Below are 17,042 nucleotides of genomic sequence, written 5' to 3'. Positions count from 1 at the left end.
CCGATAATTTCCAACCTTCAGTGTTAGTTGGCAGCTTTAGGTACTTAACAGTTCATGCAATATATGATGATTTAATCCGTGTTTGTAGATGGCCCCGAAAACATAAGTGCACCTGAACGTGTGATCGTAGGTGAAGGTGAGAATGTGAACGTACAGTGTTCAGCCAGTGGGAACCCCGTGCCATACCTCACCTGGTCCACCAGGTAAGTATCACCCTTGTATTAATAACACTAAACACTATAACGAAATCCTGTGTGCATTAGCATAGAATAATCTCGTCCAGCCGGTGTTTTTCCCTTGGGGGTAATCAGATTTGACCAAAAAAAAGGGAAATGCACCTCTCATTCCTCGGATCAAGAGTCCTTTACTAGCATCAAGGGAAAGTGGAGAATAATCCATCTGCCTCGGGAGTAGTAGTAGTAGTAGTGTCTGGAAGGTAGTGGTAATCACTCACCCAGGAAAACATTATCACTAATGATTCAGATAGACACTCTTCACCTCCTTCATTTTCGATACGCTCTGGGTACACTTTATCTCCATTTTAGACTTAATGACCTGCTCTCTGTTATCCACCTTTCCAATAATCTTTTGGTTAAGAGTTTTCCCATTCTTTTGCTACTTGCATCTTTTTGTGTTCTCTTTAAATTTTTGACTTGTACATTCTTGGTACCAGGTGACTTCCTAGTCCTGGTACTGGAGAAGCTGGCAAACTTGGCCATGGTAAGAGATAATCCACAGCAATAAAGATTGAAAGTCACAATACCGTGGCTGGAACAGTTCACCAAACTCCTTCATTTGTAAAGCCTCAACCGGGACAAGAAAAGTATGTGGTCTAAAGCTACCTTCTTCCCCCCCGTCCCCCTACCGTATTGTCTTTAGGCCTTTTCCATTTTTCTCGACTCAGTTGTGACATGACAGTGATCCAGGACAAACCAAAATGTCGTCAAAAGGTTCGTCTCCTAATTACGAGTCTTTAGTGAATCTATAATAACTGTTGTGGTCTTGAGCTGACTGGGTGTTGGCAGCAATGTTGTTATGGGTAGTCCGTCCCCACGTTGTGAAACTCATCACATTCCCAAGTTACTGCTGCACTTAGTGATGCAGCAAGCACAGCAGTCGAATACTAATCAAAAGCAGCACCAGCAGCAGTGCCTGTACATAGAAACCTCACCATTTCCAAGTGCTTCCTTGGCCTATAACACCATGTCAAAGCCCAGTCCTATCTAAGGCATACCACCACATACTACCCACAACAGTCGACTAACACCCAAGTGCCTATTTACTGCTTGCTGAACAGGGGTAACATGTGTAAAAAAACATGTCACCCAAGTGTCTTGGTGAGGCTTGTCGTATGTGTTACGTCTAAACCACTTGTTGTCGTGTGTGACGTCTAAATCACTTGTCGTGTGTGACGTGTATATAAATTGTCGTCGTGTGTGTGGCGTCTAAATCACTTGCACTGCAACATTCTTCTCCCGTGCAACAACGTCTCTTCTTCGTCTCTTCACTCCTTCAAGGGGAGTGCGCTAATGCTGAAGACAGACTCTTGATCCAAGGAGCTAGAGGTACCCTCCCCCCTCCTTCAGATCAAACCCAATTATCAAACATTTCCCAGGCGCTGAATAACCCCCGCGGATTTAGCCTTTTCCCGTGAATTTAATAAAAATAATAATAAAGAATAACCCTGTAATAATAATAATAATAATAATAATAATAATAATAATAATAATAATAATAATAATAATAATAATAATAATAATAATAATACATTTCATCTTTATTACCTCATCTTCACTGCCACCTCATTTTCTCTGGCAGGAATGTGACTGTGAGTAGAGGCACTGGAGTGGCACTACTGACACTGAGGTCAGTGGGCAGTGACAGCAGTGCTGTGTATGAGTGCCAGGCATCCAGCATCCTCGCCTCACCACAGTCTCTCACAACCAAACTTATTGTCAGGCGTGAGTACTGCTGCTGCTGGTAGTTGTGCTGACAGTTTTGGTTGTAGTTGTACAGTAGTACTAGCAGCGATAGTTCTGGCAATAGTAGTAGTGCTGATAGATCTGGTAGTGCTGATAGATCTAGTAGTGCTGATAGATCTGGTAGTCCTGATAGATCTGGTAGTGCTCATAGATCTGGTAGTCCTGATAGATCTGGTAGTGCTGATAGATCTGGTAGTGCTGATAGAGCTGGTAGTCCTGATAGATTTGGTAGTGCTGATAGATCTGGTAGTCCTGATAGATCTGGTAGTCCTGATAGATCTGGTAGTGCTGATAGATCTGGTAGTCCTGATAGATCTGGTAGTGCTGATAGATCTGGTAGTCCTGATAGATCTGGTAGTCCTGATAGATCTGGTAGTGCTGATAGATCTGGTAGTGCTGATAGATCTGGTAGTGCTGATAGATCTGGTAGTCCTGATAGATCTGGTAGTGCTGATAGATCTGGTAGTCCTGAAAGATTGGTAGTGCTGATAGATCTGGTAGTGCTGATAGATCTGGTAGTGCTGATAGATCTGATAGTCCTGATAGATTTGGTAGTGCTGATAGATCTGGTAGTGCTCATAGATCTGGTAGTCCTGATAGATCTGGTAGTCCTGATAGATCTGGTAGTGCTGATAGATCTGGTAGTGCTGATAGATCTGGTAGTCCTGATAGATCTGGTAGTGCTGATAGATCTGGTAGTGCTGATAGATCTGGTAGTGCTGATAGATCTGGTAGTGCTGATAGATCTGGTAGTCCTGATAGATTTGGTAGTGCTGATAGATCTGGTAGTGCTGATAGGTCTGGTAGTGCTGATAGATCTGGTAGTCCTGATAGATCTGGTAGTCCTGATAGATCTGGTAGTCCTGATAGATCTGGTGGTCCTGATAGATCTGGTAGTCCTGATAGATCTGGTAGTCCTGATAGATCTGGTAGTCCTGATAGATCTGGTAGTCCTGATAGATCTGGTAGTCCTGATAGATTTGGTAGTCCTGATAGATTTGGTAGTGCTGATAGATCTGGTAGTGCTGATAGATCTGGTAGTCCTGATAGATCTGGTAGTCCTGATAGATCTGGTAGTCCTGATAGATCTGGTGGTCCTGATAGATCTGGTGGTCCTGATAGATCTGGTAGTCCTGATAGATCTGGTAGTGCTGATAGATCTGGTAGTCCTGATAGATCTGGTAGTCCTGATAGATCTGGTAGTCCTGATAGATCTGGTGGTCCTGATAGATCTGGTGGTCCTGATAGATCTGGTAGTCCTGATAGATCTGGTAGTCCAATAGATCTGGTAGACCTGATAGATCTGGTAGTCCTGATAGATCTGGTAGTCCTGATAGATCTGGTAGTCCTGATAGATCTGGTAGTCCTGATAGATTTGGTAGTGCTGATAGAGCTAGTAGTGCTGATAGATCTGGTAGTGCTGATAGATCTGGTAGTCCTGATAGATCTGGTAGTCCTGATAGATCTGGTAGTCCTGATAGATCTGGTAGTCCTGATAGATCTGGTAGTCCTGATAGATCTGGTAGTCCTGATAGATCTGGTAGTCCTGATAGATCTGGTAGTCCTGATAGATCTGGTGGTCCTGATAGATCTGGTGGTCCTGATAGAACTGGTAGTCCTGATAGATCTGGTAGTCCTGATAGGTCTGGTAGTCCTGATAGATCTGGTAGTCCTGATAGATCTGGTAGTCCTGATAGATCTGCTAGTCCTGATAGATGCATATATGTATAGTTTGATTTCCAAAAAAAAAAAAAAGATTGCCAGTCAAAAAAATTCAACACTTGCTTTTAACTAATTTTGGCTGCAAAAAAATCATCAAAATTTTTGTCTATATGAATAAAAATTGTTTTATATGCCAAAAAAAAAAACATATAATGTAAACAAAATTAATTCTTACCCAGTCTATAGACAGAAACATTACTGTCACGCTTGTATACGTGCAGCAGGTATACATGTATACATGCAGCATGTATACATGTATACATGCAGTATTTATGCATGTATACATGAGTTAATATTATCATCCATGTACTGTATACACGTATTGATATCCTCATGCATGTACACATGCAGTGTCATGAATTAAGAGCATCTAGCAACAGCACCAGCGGAGCATCTTAACTGAGATACTTAAAATATACAAATATGTATGCAAGGTATTGTTGATCCTCTCTGATTACAAGTGAAACTGAGCACTGAGGTAGTAATTATGAAGCGATCAACCCCTCAGCCTAAATCACCTCAAAATTACGTCTACACTTCTATTGTCGCCAGTACTGTAATCGCTTCTATATTCGACTGATACAGTCTGCTGCGCAGGCGAAATGTTTCAACAACAAAGATGCCGAAACGTTGCACATGTGCCTCATCAACTTATCGGTACTGTATACCATTCCAAGATTATACTAACTTTAAGAGAGATTTACTCCTCTAGTCTAAAGTTATATTAAGATGCTTCCGTACAAAGTCACTCACTCCACGTTCCTGTATTGCGGGCAACATGTAGTATACAAGGTAATCGTTATGTTGCTTGGATTTTTAAGTCATTAATGTATTGTTTACCAGAGGCAGTGTCCCTGGCTGGGGGTACAGCCACGCGTGGATCATGGGTAGACCTGGGCAGGAGGGCACGTCTTGTCTGTCATGTAAGAGCTGCCCCGCCACCGACCTTCACCTGGACTAAAGATGATGAGACACGCGTCATTCAAAACAATGAAAAATACTCAGTCTATAAACCAGAGGTGAGTGAACGTGACGTACCTGAGGCCAGGACTCATATATGTTCAGTGGAATTATTGTATTCGAAGTTCCTCCCAAATGTGAAATTTAAATGTGAGATTCAGAGTTTTTTTTTCCAGAGAGAATATTTTGATTAGCTTCAGGCAAAACCCTTAATATGTCTTTCCTCTACCAATCCTTCCTTCCTCGTTAAATATTTCCCCAACAATAGTGTTGTCCACCCTTTCCCCCACCAAAGTAGATTCCCCTTCTCCTACACCAAACTCTCTCTTCCCCCCCTCTCTCCTACTTGGCACCACACACTTAACTTTGCACGTCACGTAACATGACAAAGCTCTACACGTCACGTAACATGACAAAGCTCTACACGTCACGTAACATGACAAAGCTCTACACGTCACGTAACATGACAAAGCTCTACACGTCACGTAACATGACAGCTCTTCGTAGAGCCTAACATGCCTTGAAAAGACGAATATATTTCTCATGAGAAAAATGTGTATAAATATGTGTATGTACGTGGCAGCTGGTGGACGGTTTGGTGCTGTGGGTGTCAGCGCTGGAGATACTGCAGGTCACTGCTGAAGATTACGGAACTTACCACTGCTGGGCCTCTAATGGTCTAGGTTCAGCCTCCATTGGGCTCACACTCAACCCGCCCACACGCCCTCACCCCCCCACCAACCTCACTGTGAGTATCTCCCTGTATCTGGTGATCGTTATGCTTGTGACTTCTATCCTCCGGGAAGGCTCCCACACAGAGAGAGAGAGAGAGAGAGAGAGAGAGAAATAGAGAGAGAGAGAGGGCAAGTGTGATATGGATTTTTTCTATATTATGACTTCAAGTTGCAATATCGTGGCTGAAATTGTTCAAACTAAGCAACAAATTGAGGATAAAGCTTTAGAAGCCTTTCGATCCATTGTGCACCATCTATAAGAATTTCGTTCCATCATGGACCATTTAGATGACATATTAAGATCCGTTTTGGACCATTCAGTCCAAGACTTGAGTAATTTATTAAAAAAAAAAATGCAAGATTTTAACCAATGAATATAATTTTTGGCTTTGGTTCTTGTAGAATACAGTTCGTTCTCTGTTAAAGTACACGTATCTCTGTATTCCTTTACCGCTCGTATATGGGTTCATATGTGTCACAGCAGATAGTGAACGTGAGTAACGTATCAGTAGTACTGGGATGGTCACCCAGCTTTGATGGTGGGAAGCCGGAGGCTTTCACTGTAAGATACAGCACTGATACTACACTCAGCTACCAGGTGAGGGCACTGTAACCACTGTATGTTTCATGGCATAAACCTGTACTTGTAACCTTTCACGCTGGTAAACATTCTTAGTAATGATAATAATAATAATAATAATAATCCTTGACTTATATCACAATTCCGCCAGCAGCAACAGTTGTATTATAGACATTATCATTTTTACTAGTATAATAGATCTCATCTCTCCTAGTACGAAGACATTGAAGGCAGTGCCACAGGTGCCACGGTGGGAGGCCTGACACCGGGTACACAATACACCTTCAGCATACAAGCCAGAAATGATCGTGGATACTCAGACTACACAACTCCACCCATCCCCGTAACCACTCTCGGTCAGTCACCTTTACTCTCAATACAAAATTGAAGACGCCTCTTACATGCTGTAATAAGGTTATACTGACGTCTAGTCATCTTCATTTTAAATTCATTACAAATATGCGCCGCTGTAATGCAATTTATTCAAATTGGTCGATCTGTTCTAAGTAAAATTCCAAGAAGGTCTATGGTTGAGAGTAATATAATTGAATCAAGCTTCATCAAAAATAGTTTTGATTTTAATATGAATATTAGTTTAGGATTATACAAATTAGATTCATTTATAATTAATAACATTTGGGAAGAATTTAAGCTATGACAAGTCCTTGATCATCCCACCCACATCATAATGGGACGGGTGTACTGTCGGCTTTATATATCCTATTATTGTTACAGGTCCTTGATAATGTGAGAAATCACGAAATTGCTTGCAATTTCATTATTTTTTTTCACAGTGGTTGTTTTGTATATTGTGATATCACCTATTTACTGTAATCTCATATATTTTTATTATTTATTATCACACTGGCCGATTCCCACCAAGGCAGGGTGGCCCGAAAAAGAAAAACTTTCACCATCATTCACTCCATCATTGTCTTGCCAGAAGGGTGCTTTACACTACAGTTTTTAAACTGCAACATTAACACCCCTCCTTCAGAGTGCAGGCACTGTACTTCCCATCTCCAGGACTCAAGTCCGGCCTGCCGGTTTCCCTGAACCCCTTCATAAATGTTACTTTGCTCACACTCCAACAGCACGTCAAGTATTAAAAACCATTTGTCTCCATTCACTCCTATCAAACACGCTCACGCATACCTGCTGGAAGTCCAAGCCCCTCGCACACAAAACCTCCTTTACCCCCTCCCTCCAACCTTTCCTAGGCCGACCCCTACCCCGCCTTCCTTCCACTACAGACTGATACACTCTTGAAGTCACTCTGTTTCGCTCCATTCTCTCTACATGTCCGAACCACCTCAACAACCCTTCCTCAGCCCTCTGGACAACAGTTTTGGTAACCCCGCACCTCCTCCTAACTTCCAAACTACGAATTCTCTGCATTATATTCACACCACACATTGCCCTCAGACATGACATCTCCACTGCCTCCAGCCTTCTCCTCGCTGCAACATTCATCACCCATGCTTCACACCCATATAAGAATGTTGGTAAAACTATACTCTCATACATTCCCCTCTTTGCCTCCAAAGACAAAGTTCTTTGTCTTCACAGACTCCTAAGTGCACCACTCACCCTTTTCCCCTCATCATTTCTATGATTCACCTCATCTTTCATAGACCCATCCGCTGACACGTCCACTCCCAAATATCTGAATACATTCACCTCCTCCATACTCTCTCCCTCCAATCTGATATCCAATCTTTCATCACCTAATCTTTTTGTTATCCTCATAACCTTACTCTTTCCTGTATTCACTTTTAATTTTCTTCTTTTGCACACCCTATCAAATTCATCCACCAATCTTGTAAGACGTGTATTTCATCGGCAGGAGCTACGTCAGAGGCGGAGAACAGTGGTAATCGGAGCATAACTAGTCTCCTGCTGTTGGTTATTGTTGTGGCAGCGTTGGCACTGCTGGTGCTCAATGTGGCACTCATTGTCTGCTTCTTGCAGCTGCACAAGAGGAGGAGAAACTCTTGTAGATGTAAGAGATTCTGTATGAGCTAGCAGAGGAGAGAGAGAGAGAGAGAGAGAGAGAGAGAGAGAGAGAGAGAGAGAGAGAGAGAGAGAGAGAGAGAATGAATTTCATTATATTTCGTGGTGGCCTCAACGAGTTCAAGTTCTTATTAAAGTGTTGGTAAGCAGTGTGTGGACACACAAGAGCCCTTGTTGGAGAACTTGAGTTCTTGTAAAGTTTCAGCTGTGATTGTGCAGTAAATGACAACTTATATATATACAGCGAATTTCTTTCTTAGCGGTGACGTTTCGCCCACTCAGTGGGTTTTTATCACTGACTTGATACAACCCACTGTGTGGGCGAAACGGTTGTCATTAGTGAAGGGGTCAAGGTATCCATTGCCTCAGTCTCGACGTTTCCCTAACATCTCACCTCCTGCCATGACTGTAACATATTAATTTAAATATTCCTCCAAATAATAGATGCAATGAACGCATCTATCAACACTGAACATTAGCACCTGGTTAGATTACCAGTAGAGTGCTTACGAGATATAGAGACCTTGTTTTCCCTGGTACAGCCTCGTCGTCCATGAAGATGACCTCGCCTGTGTCTCCAGCCAGTACCATGACCTGCAGTCCTGACCACCATCACCTCCACCACCATCACATCCATATGTCGCACATCACACATGACCAGAAAACTGCTAGAGATTCTCAGGTAAATTAGTGCACATTTTAGTATTGCTTCGTGCCTTGTTATGAAATTTTAATTGTTCTGATTAAAACAACTGCAGTTTGAGCAAATTTTTGTTTAATTAAAACCCAGAGTCTTTAACGAAATTTAGGTAAACTGAAATATTGCAAAAGATTAAGGCAATAAGGAAGTTACTGGATAGCCACTTAGACGATTTTTTTTCTGATAGTAGTATCTATTTGTGCTATCACAGTCATTTGACATTCTTAAGTGATATACTGACGTTGATTACGAGGCTGAGATACTGCATCTGTAGCATTAACAACACTTGCACTTTTTAATTAAGGTTGAACTGGAAGAGCAATAAATTTGTCCATTTTCAAAAGCAGCCTTTCTGTCTTCTGTTAGGTAAGACACATATGCAACAGTTAGGTATCTTTATTTTGAAACGTTTCGCCTACACAGTAGGCTTCTTCAGTCGAGTACAGAAAAGTTGATAGAAGCAGAAGATACTTGGAGACGATGTAATCAGTCCATCACCCTTAAAGTTTTGAGGTGGTCAGTCCCTCAGTCTGGAGAAGAGCATTGTTCCGTTGTCTGAAACAATATGAAGTTGAAGTGACAGAATCGGGCCTTATATAGTGCCAGGAGGTGAGACGTAGGTTGATTTGGGAGGGCAGGTCCTTCTCAAACTCAGCCGTTCTCACTAGTAGAGGTTGTCGAAGTAGATGGTCTGTACCAAGATACCCTTGTGTTGCAGTGTCTGACAGAATGAACATTAAAATGGTATAAAATACCGACAGATTGTTAGGTAAGACACATATGCAACAGTTAGGTATCTTTATTTTGAAACGTTTCGCCTACACAGTAGGCTTCTTCAGTCGAGTACAGAAAAGTTGATAGAAGCAGAAGATACTTGGAGACGATGTAATCAGTCCATCACCCTTAAAGTTTTGAGGTGGTCAGTCCCTCAGTCTGGAGAAGAGCATTGTTCCGTTGTCTGAAACAATATGAAGTTGAAGTGACAGAATCGGGCCTTATATAGTGCCAGGAGGTGAGACGTAGGTTGATTTGGGAGGGCAGGTCCTTCTCAAACTCAGCCGTTCTCACTAGTAGAGGTTGTCGAAGTAGATGGTCTGTACCAAGATACCCTTGTGTTGCAGTGTCTGACAGAATGAACATTAAAATGGTATAAAATACCGACAGATTGTTAGGTAAGACACATATGCAACAGTTAGGTATCTTTATTTTGAAACGTTTCGCCTACACAGGCTTCTTCAGTCGAGTACAGAAAAGTTGATAGAAGCAGAAGATACTTGGAGACGATGTAATCAGTCCATCACCCTTAAAGTTTTGAGGTGGTCAGTCCCTCAGTCTGGAGAAGAGCATTGTTCCGTTGTCTGAAACAATATGAAGTTGAAGTGACAGAATCGGGCCTTATATAGTGCCAGGAGGTGAGACGTAGGTTGATTTGGGAGGGCAGGTCCTTCTCAACCTCAGCCGTTCTCACTAGTAGAGGTTGTCGAAGTAGATGGTCTGTACCAAGATACCCTTGTGTTGCAGTGTCTGACAAGATGAACATCAAAATGGTATACAATACCGACAGGTTGTATGGACTGATTACATCGTCTCCAAGTATCTTCTGCTTCTATCAACTTTTCTGTACTCGACTGAAGAAGCCTACTGTGTAGGCGAAACGTTTCAAAATAAAGATACCTAACTGTTGCATATGTGTCTTACCTAACAATCTGTCGGTATTTTATACCATTTTAATGTTCATTCTGTCAGACACTGCAACACAAGGGTATCTTGGTACAGACCATCTACTTCGACAACCTCTACTAGTGAGAACGGCTGAGTTTGAGAAGGACCTGCCCTCCCAAATCAACCTACGTCTCACCTCCTGGCACTATATAAGGCCCGATTCTGTCACTTCAACTTCATATTGTTTCAGACAACGGAACAATGCTCTTCTCCAGACTGAGGGACTGACCACCTCAAAACTTTAAGGGTGATGGACTGATTACATCGTCTCCAAGTATCTTCTGCTTCTATCAACTTTTCTGTACTCGACTGAAGAAGCCTACTGTGTAGGCGAAACGTTTCAAAATAAAGATACCTAACTGTTGCATATGTGTCTTACCTAACAATCTGTCGGTATTTTATACCATTTTAATGTTCTTTCTGTCTTCTCGTAGCTTTTTTTTTCATTTTCTTCCCTTTTCTTTCATGAGCTTTGCATCGAAATGTCAGAGATAGTCTTTTTTAAAAAAAGCTTGTTATGAGCATAGATGAAGAGCAGGATGTGTGAGAGAGGTGATCCTTATGGTAGTACATTATCACTCCCCAGCCCAGCGTTTCCTCTCTTTCATCCATATGACATACTGGAGACGATAGGGAAGGAAAAACTCACATTGCAGAATAAGCTTCACTTGGGGAAACGTTTTACTCTGTGCAGAACTCTACACAAAGAGTGAGAATGTCTTTTCATCTTTCTCACTATGACTGCCTTTCATGTGTCAGGTGTTCCATTATCATACGTGTTGTTCGCTTGGAGATTCCTTCCCCTCTCGATGAATTGGCTGTCGAGCGACTGAGCATAAGAACATAAGAAAGAAGGAACACTACAGCAGGCCTACTGGTCCATGCGAGGCAGGTCCAAGTCTCCTACCGGCTTAAGCCAATGCCCCAACCTTGTCAGGTCAGGTCACATTCACTTAAGGAATTAGCACGGCATCTGACCTAGTAGCACAAGCTAGTCAGGTAGTTGTGTTAGCTCACTGAGGACTTGTCACTTTAATTGTTTATTCTAACCAACGTCCTAGTGCTCTCTCGTCCAGCTTTTAATGTGTAAATTATCTAATCCCTTAATTGACTTATCAGCCGACATATCGAATCTTTTTTTTTTTTTCTGGCACTCCACCTCCGCTCTTCCACTATCTCTACTCCACATTCTTATCACCTTGGTCCTTCCTACATTTAATATAACTACCTTCTTACGCACATCTTTCAAACTCCTTCAACAACCCACAACATCAGTGTGTCATCTGTAAACTATGATAATGGTCCAAGGTGGGGCGAAACGTCGTCTAAATTGTCCAGGATTGGCCGAAATATCGTCTAAATGACCTAGTATGGACCCTTTAGTTACCAGATTATGAATTAGCTATGAGTTATTTCATCAAACGTATTATAAAACTTATTCATCCAAGGAAATATTATATTGCCTCACTCAGGGTAATAAAATAAAACAGGAAAGTTCCCATTAATAAACCTGAGCACCGAAATAATAAATTCAGTCCTTAGTTTATTATGATACTCAGAGGGAAGCGCTAAACCCGTAAGTGGTCATTACACCACTTGAGGAATTGGGAGCTAATCAGGATTGGTCCAAGGAAGGGTTAAGGTGGATCCCATTCCTCGGATCAAGAACCCCTCACAATTTTTAAAGAGGTTTACCTGGAGTTTACCTGGAGAGAGTTCCGGGGGTCAACGCCCCCGCGGCCCGGTCTGTGACCAGGCCTCCTGGTGACATTCTAATTGTCTCATTATTATATGGTTATAGCGATAAGAATATAATAATAATAATAATAATAATAATAATAATAATAATAATAATAATAACGAAGAGGTACGATTATTACAGGCTGATCTTCAGAACAAGGTCAGTGAGGGCATCAACTCAGCCTGCCCACCTCCACCCAGTTGTCAAACAGCATCCCAGATACCCAGTGCCACAAAGTGCACTACAAGTGGCATCAAGTGGAACAGAACCCTTAAATGCAATGGCAAAATACCCCACAATGGTAAAATTTACACGAAGAAAAAATTTACACAAAATGATTCTGTCTTTTTACGTAATCAACCGCGTGGAAAGGGAAGAGAAGGGAGCAAATCAGGTAGTCCAGAGACTTGTTCGCTCATCCCAAAGCCTAAAGAAAGCTCGTACCGAGACAAGGATCAGATGTCTGAATCCTCGCATGATGGCAGTGACGCTGCTATATTTAGCGACGACAACGTCATCTCGTCTTCATTGTCAGGAAAACAGCAGAGACATTGCCTCGACCCTGATGACCACAATGTTTTGTCATATGTACACCAAATCAGAGATGAGTTGCAACATCAGCGGCATGATGAATCTCAGCAGCAGACACAGCAGGATAGGTTATCAAGGACCCTCACAGACACTGCAACTCAAATTCGGTTTACACAGTCAACACAACCCAACTCTCCTCATTATCAGCATCAATACAAAAACCATCAAGACTCTTGTAACTCAAAAGGTGAGGTGGTTTCTTGTCTACTAAATTTAAAATTATTTTCACAAATCTGAGAAAGCATTTTGTAAATTTCATCTTTATAATTAGTTTAAAGTTACATAAAACCGACAAGTTCACTAATAAGAAACATGTACAACATTTGTACTCATTGTTAATTGAATCTAACATATATTGTTGAACTAATAAACCAGTATATAAACGAAACTGTTATCTCCGTCTTCTTGCAGTACCTATTTTTACAGAATACTTAGTCTTGTTCTAACAATAATTTTTATAATTTCTTTACAGAATCAGATCCAATCTCAAGTTCAAACAATAAGGAACCATATGTACCAGAACATCTAGTTAATCGGCAGCAACAAGATATTCCATTACATAACAAAACATTAACCACTACCACAAATGTAAGTCTTCGGCATCAACGGGTAAACTCGCTAACCAGTGCAGAATTACAACATTTACAACATGCAAGACCAATCAAGACTGACCCGCAAAATCTTTGTTTCCTTTCACCAACCAAGGCTCAGAAATGCAAGTCGCAATCTGTTTCACAAACAAGGGGTCAGTACCGTGTTCTGCCTGCCTTACCAACCCAAGCCCAAAAACACCAAGCGTCACACAATATGTCAACAAGAGGACAGCGTAGAAAAGCGCCATCCTCTCCAAGAGGAGCACAGCGGTCTCAGCCATCCACCTCTTCAAGCAGAGCACAATTCCGAAAGCTTCTATTCAGTTCATCAATAAGCGAACAACGTCATAATCTGCCACCCGATTCACCCAGGAACACCCAGCACTGGCAGCACAAGCCTGACGTGCCAATAACCCCTCGGGGCCACCTACCAACAAGACCTCAGGACCACCTACCAACAAGACCTCAGGACCATATACCAACAAAATCTCAGGGCCACCTACTATCAAAACCTCAGGATCACCTACCACCTTCACCACAACGGAGCCAGAGACACACAATACCAGCACATTCACCTAGCACAACACAAACACACCCCCTGCCACCTAACTCAGCAACAAGCACGCAGCGCTTCCCTCCACCCAGTTCACCTAATCCCAGTCAATACAACTCACCAGTCGACTCACTACTGAGGATACAACATCGTCCTCCACCGGTCCCTAAAAGCCAGCATCGCTCTCCACCCACTCCACCCAGACGACATCATCGCCCTCCATTGCCTTCTCCTAAATTTAGCCAGCATCAGTCTCCATCTATTAAGTCTAAACCAGCCCTCTCATCTAACACTGGAAAACACTCTCCTGCACTCACATCACCTTCGTCTGGGTCACAGTTTCCTTCTCCTTCCCAGGAGATTCTTCAGTATAACGTATCTGAATCTAAAGACTCTGCTATCAAAGATGTCGATGGTCTGTCTGTCTTCAGCAACTTATCACACAGTGAGTCAGGCCAGAAAGATCAACGGTTCAACAGCGATAGACATGCTTGCCAACACAAACTGATGTCTCAGCACCAAATGCATGCTGATACGGACCGCCGGGACCCCATATCTAGAGGTTCACCTATAATTCATGCTGACAGGGATCACCAAGACCCAATACCGAGTTGTTCACCTATAATTCATGCTGACCGGGATCACCAAGACCCCATACCGAGTGGTTCACCTATAATTCATGTTGATAGGGACCACCAAGACCCCATACCGAGTGGTTCACCTATAATTCATGCTGATAGGGACCACCAAGACCTCATACCGAGTGGTTCACCTATAATTCATGCTGATAGGGACCCCCAAGCCCCTGCTGCCACGAGTTCACCTATAACACATGCACGGCGATCTAAATTCCCAGATGATTTCCTGTGGCACAGATCACATGAGAAGTTGTGACTATGAGAGTATAGGTAAGCCTATTGGGCGAAGAGGAAGGCTATAAAAATATTTTCACATGCTATAGTAGATTGAGGGCATTTATCTAGTCTCGTAAGCTTGTTCATGACAAATATATAAAATATCCATCATTAAACATCTCTGATTTTTATTGCAATGTTTCGATTCTTTTTTATGTGTAGCGATTTTTTCAAAATGTTTAAACGAGTAAATCTCAACAATAATTCCATATATTTGAACTTTTCAGTTGACAAATGCGCCACCTACATAAAGAAATGCACTGGATAACTGGTTTAGCGCTTCTTTTTTATTATTATAATGATAATAATGTACTGGATAACATAATTTAGTATTAATCTAAAAGGATAACTTCATTTATTGCCATAAGGATCATTATTGTTGGGAAATATATGCGGTATAATAACTCAGCGCTTGCTGTTTTGTAGCTGCCTTTAAAAAATATTTTAGGTCTGTATTTAAGTATAGTTTATCTTTCAGTGTTGTATGTCTCCCAGTATGTATGCGCTGAGAATTTCTTCAATCCCTCTCTTAGGAATTACTCTTGTCTGGTGAGAAAAAGTTATATACGCGATAGGCTATAAAACCCATTAACCAACGAGCAGTGTAATTTATTACAGACGTAAGCCTCATCCCGCACCTTCTCCAAGGTAACTGTGACCGGCGTATTAGAGTTTAGAGACTATCAACTACACTAGGGTCATTAAGACTGCATGTCACCTGTTCGCCACTAGTCAAGTATACTTTCATCTCTAACGTAGAAATTCAAGTCAACTCTCAAGAGTATATACACTAAGAAACATATATATACACCTCACGGTGTATATATCCTATGTATATTACAAACCATGCATATAATTAAATATAAGAATATATCAAAAAGTATTTTCCTAGTAAATTACTGTAAATATGTAAATAATAAATTGTAAAACATTAAATATTTTCTATAGAAGTTATATTTTTTTTACATACGCAGTAAAACAGGTATTGGCTGAGGAAACAGCGCGTCTGAGAGACACCACTCCCACGAGCCCTCCTAGGGCAGGGATGGTGCCCGAGCCAGAGCTTGCTACCACCTACAACTCACGGGTCTGCCAGTCCCACGAGCTCTCCTGGGGCGGGGCAGATGGCAAACCAAAGGCCTAACTTCTCCTTACGAGCCCCGTGAGGGTGGGGAATGGGGCTAGGCCTGGGGACAGTTGGTCCCGAAGCTAAGGAGGTACTTGTACCTCCTCCCATGGGAGACACTCCCAAGACAGGGAATCAAGGTCGGGTCACCATCTGGATAAGACCCGGGCCGGGAGAGTACCGGCGAATCAAGAACAACAACAAGGGTCTAGGAGAGAGGACAGTGTGAGGGGTGACGATTATATTGTGCGGAATACGTCCTTCGTAGGAAAATATAATTCTTTTGATGTTGGCGAAGGGATCTTGATTCAAGGAACTGGAGCTACCCTCCTTTCCTCGGATCAAACTCGATTATCTCCAGTTCCACAGACGATGTATGGATTTAAATTTCCACTGTCAATTCTTCTTCTTAATAACGTTATTATTACATTTATGGGGAGTGCTAAACCCATAGGAGTCATACAATGCCTGGGGGAATGAGAAGTAATCAGGTTCGAGTCAGGGAGAGACAGAGAGGGACAAGAGATTCTTACCGCATCAGGGCACCCTCTCTTGAGGGGTAAACCTTTGAAATGCTGTTGTTGCTGCTTGCAAACCTACTTAGGATTCTTTTCTTCCTTTATCTTAGCCTCTAGACACCTTCCTGTTTGATCGAGTTCTTAGTGATAGCTTCCATATACATCAGTGATGAACACTCTTGTCTGCTTCCTAGGCCCTATGCCCCCTCCCACGCCATAAAGCTAACATTACCACTGAATAAGTCATCATAAGGCCAGAGGTGCCATTAAATGAGTCATCATAGGGCCAGAGGTGCCACTGCACGAGTTATCATAGGATCAGTCGTGCCAACGAAAGAATCATAGGGTCACTTTGTCGCCAGTACAACGAAGAGCTGACAGCCTTTAGAGCTGTGACTGCATTTAACCCCAGATATGGAGCTAATGTAAGAGTAGTGGGAAGGAATACACATTGTTTACATCAGATAACTAGCTAACTATGCCGGAAGGATTATGGGGTCAGATTGGACAGAATTTATGTTAAAAAGTCTGTGAGGGTGAGTTCTGTACGCACCGTGGCAGCTTTTTCAGATCATCAGGCAGTACTGAGGTAG

General features: G+C 42.1%; 1 protein-coding gene across 4 annotated transcripts in view; it reads left to right on the top strand.

The window, feature by feature from the left end:
- Window positions 1-15,755, top strand: part of LOC128695878 (nephrin) — a 40,059-nt gene extending 24,304 nt beyond the window's left edge. For 3 of the 4 annotated variants that reach the window (XM_053786799.2, XM_053786798.2, XM_070092925.1), the window contains exons 16-25: window positions 89-203; window positions 1,819-1,961; window positions 4,548-4,723; window positions 5,248-5,412; window positions 5,880-5,996; window positions 6,193-6,334; window positions 7,825-7,980; window positions 8,534-8,673; window positions 12,296-12,932; window positions 13,218-15,755. In XM_053786799.2, the coding sequence (XP_053642774.2) occupies window positions 89-203; window positions 1,819-1,961; window positions 4,548-4,723; window positions 5,248-5,412; window positions 5,880-5,996; window positions 6,193-6,334; window positions 7,825-7,980; window positions 8,534-8,673; window positions 12,296-12,932; window positions 13,218-14,785 (3,359 nt within the window). In that variant the 3' untranslated portion in view covers window positions 14,786-15,755. The remainder of the gene's footprint in view (window positions 1-88; window positions 204-1,818; window positions 1,962-4,547; window positions 4,724-5,247; window positions 5,413-5,879; window positions 5,997-6,192; window positions 6,335-7,824; window positions 7,981-8,533; window positions 8,674-12,295; window positions 12,933-13,217) is intronic. The other variant, XM_070092926.1, reaches the window with a different exon arrangement.
- Window positions 15,756-17,042: the final 1,287 nt, after the last annotated feature.

This window comes from Cherax quadricarinatus, chromosome 41 (assembly GCF_038502225.1).
Source record: "Cherax quadricarinatus isolate ZL_2023a chromosome 41, ASM3850222v1, whole genome shotgun sequence".
In the NCBI taxonomy this organism is placed as follows: domain Eukaryota; kingdom Metazoa; phylum Arthropoda; class Malacostraca; order Decapoda; family Parastacidae; genus Cherax; species Cherax quadricarinatus.
This window is presented reverse-complemented; position numbering and strand designations above follow the sequence as displayed.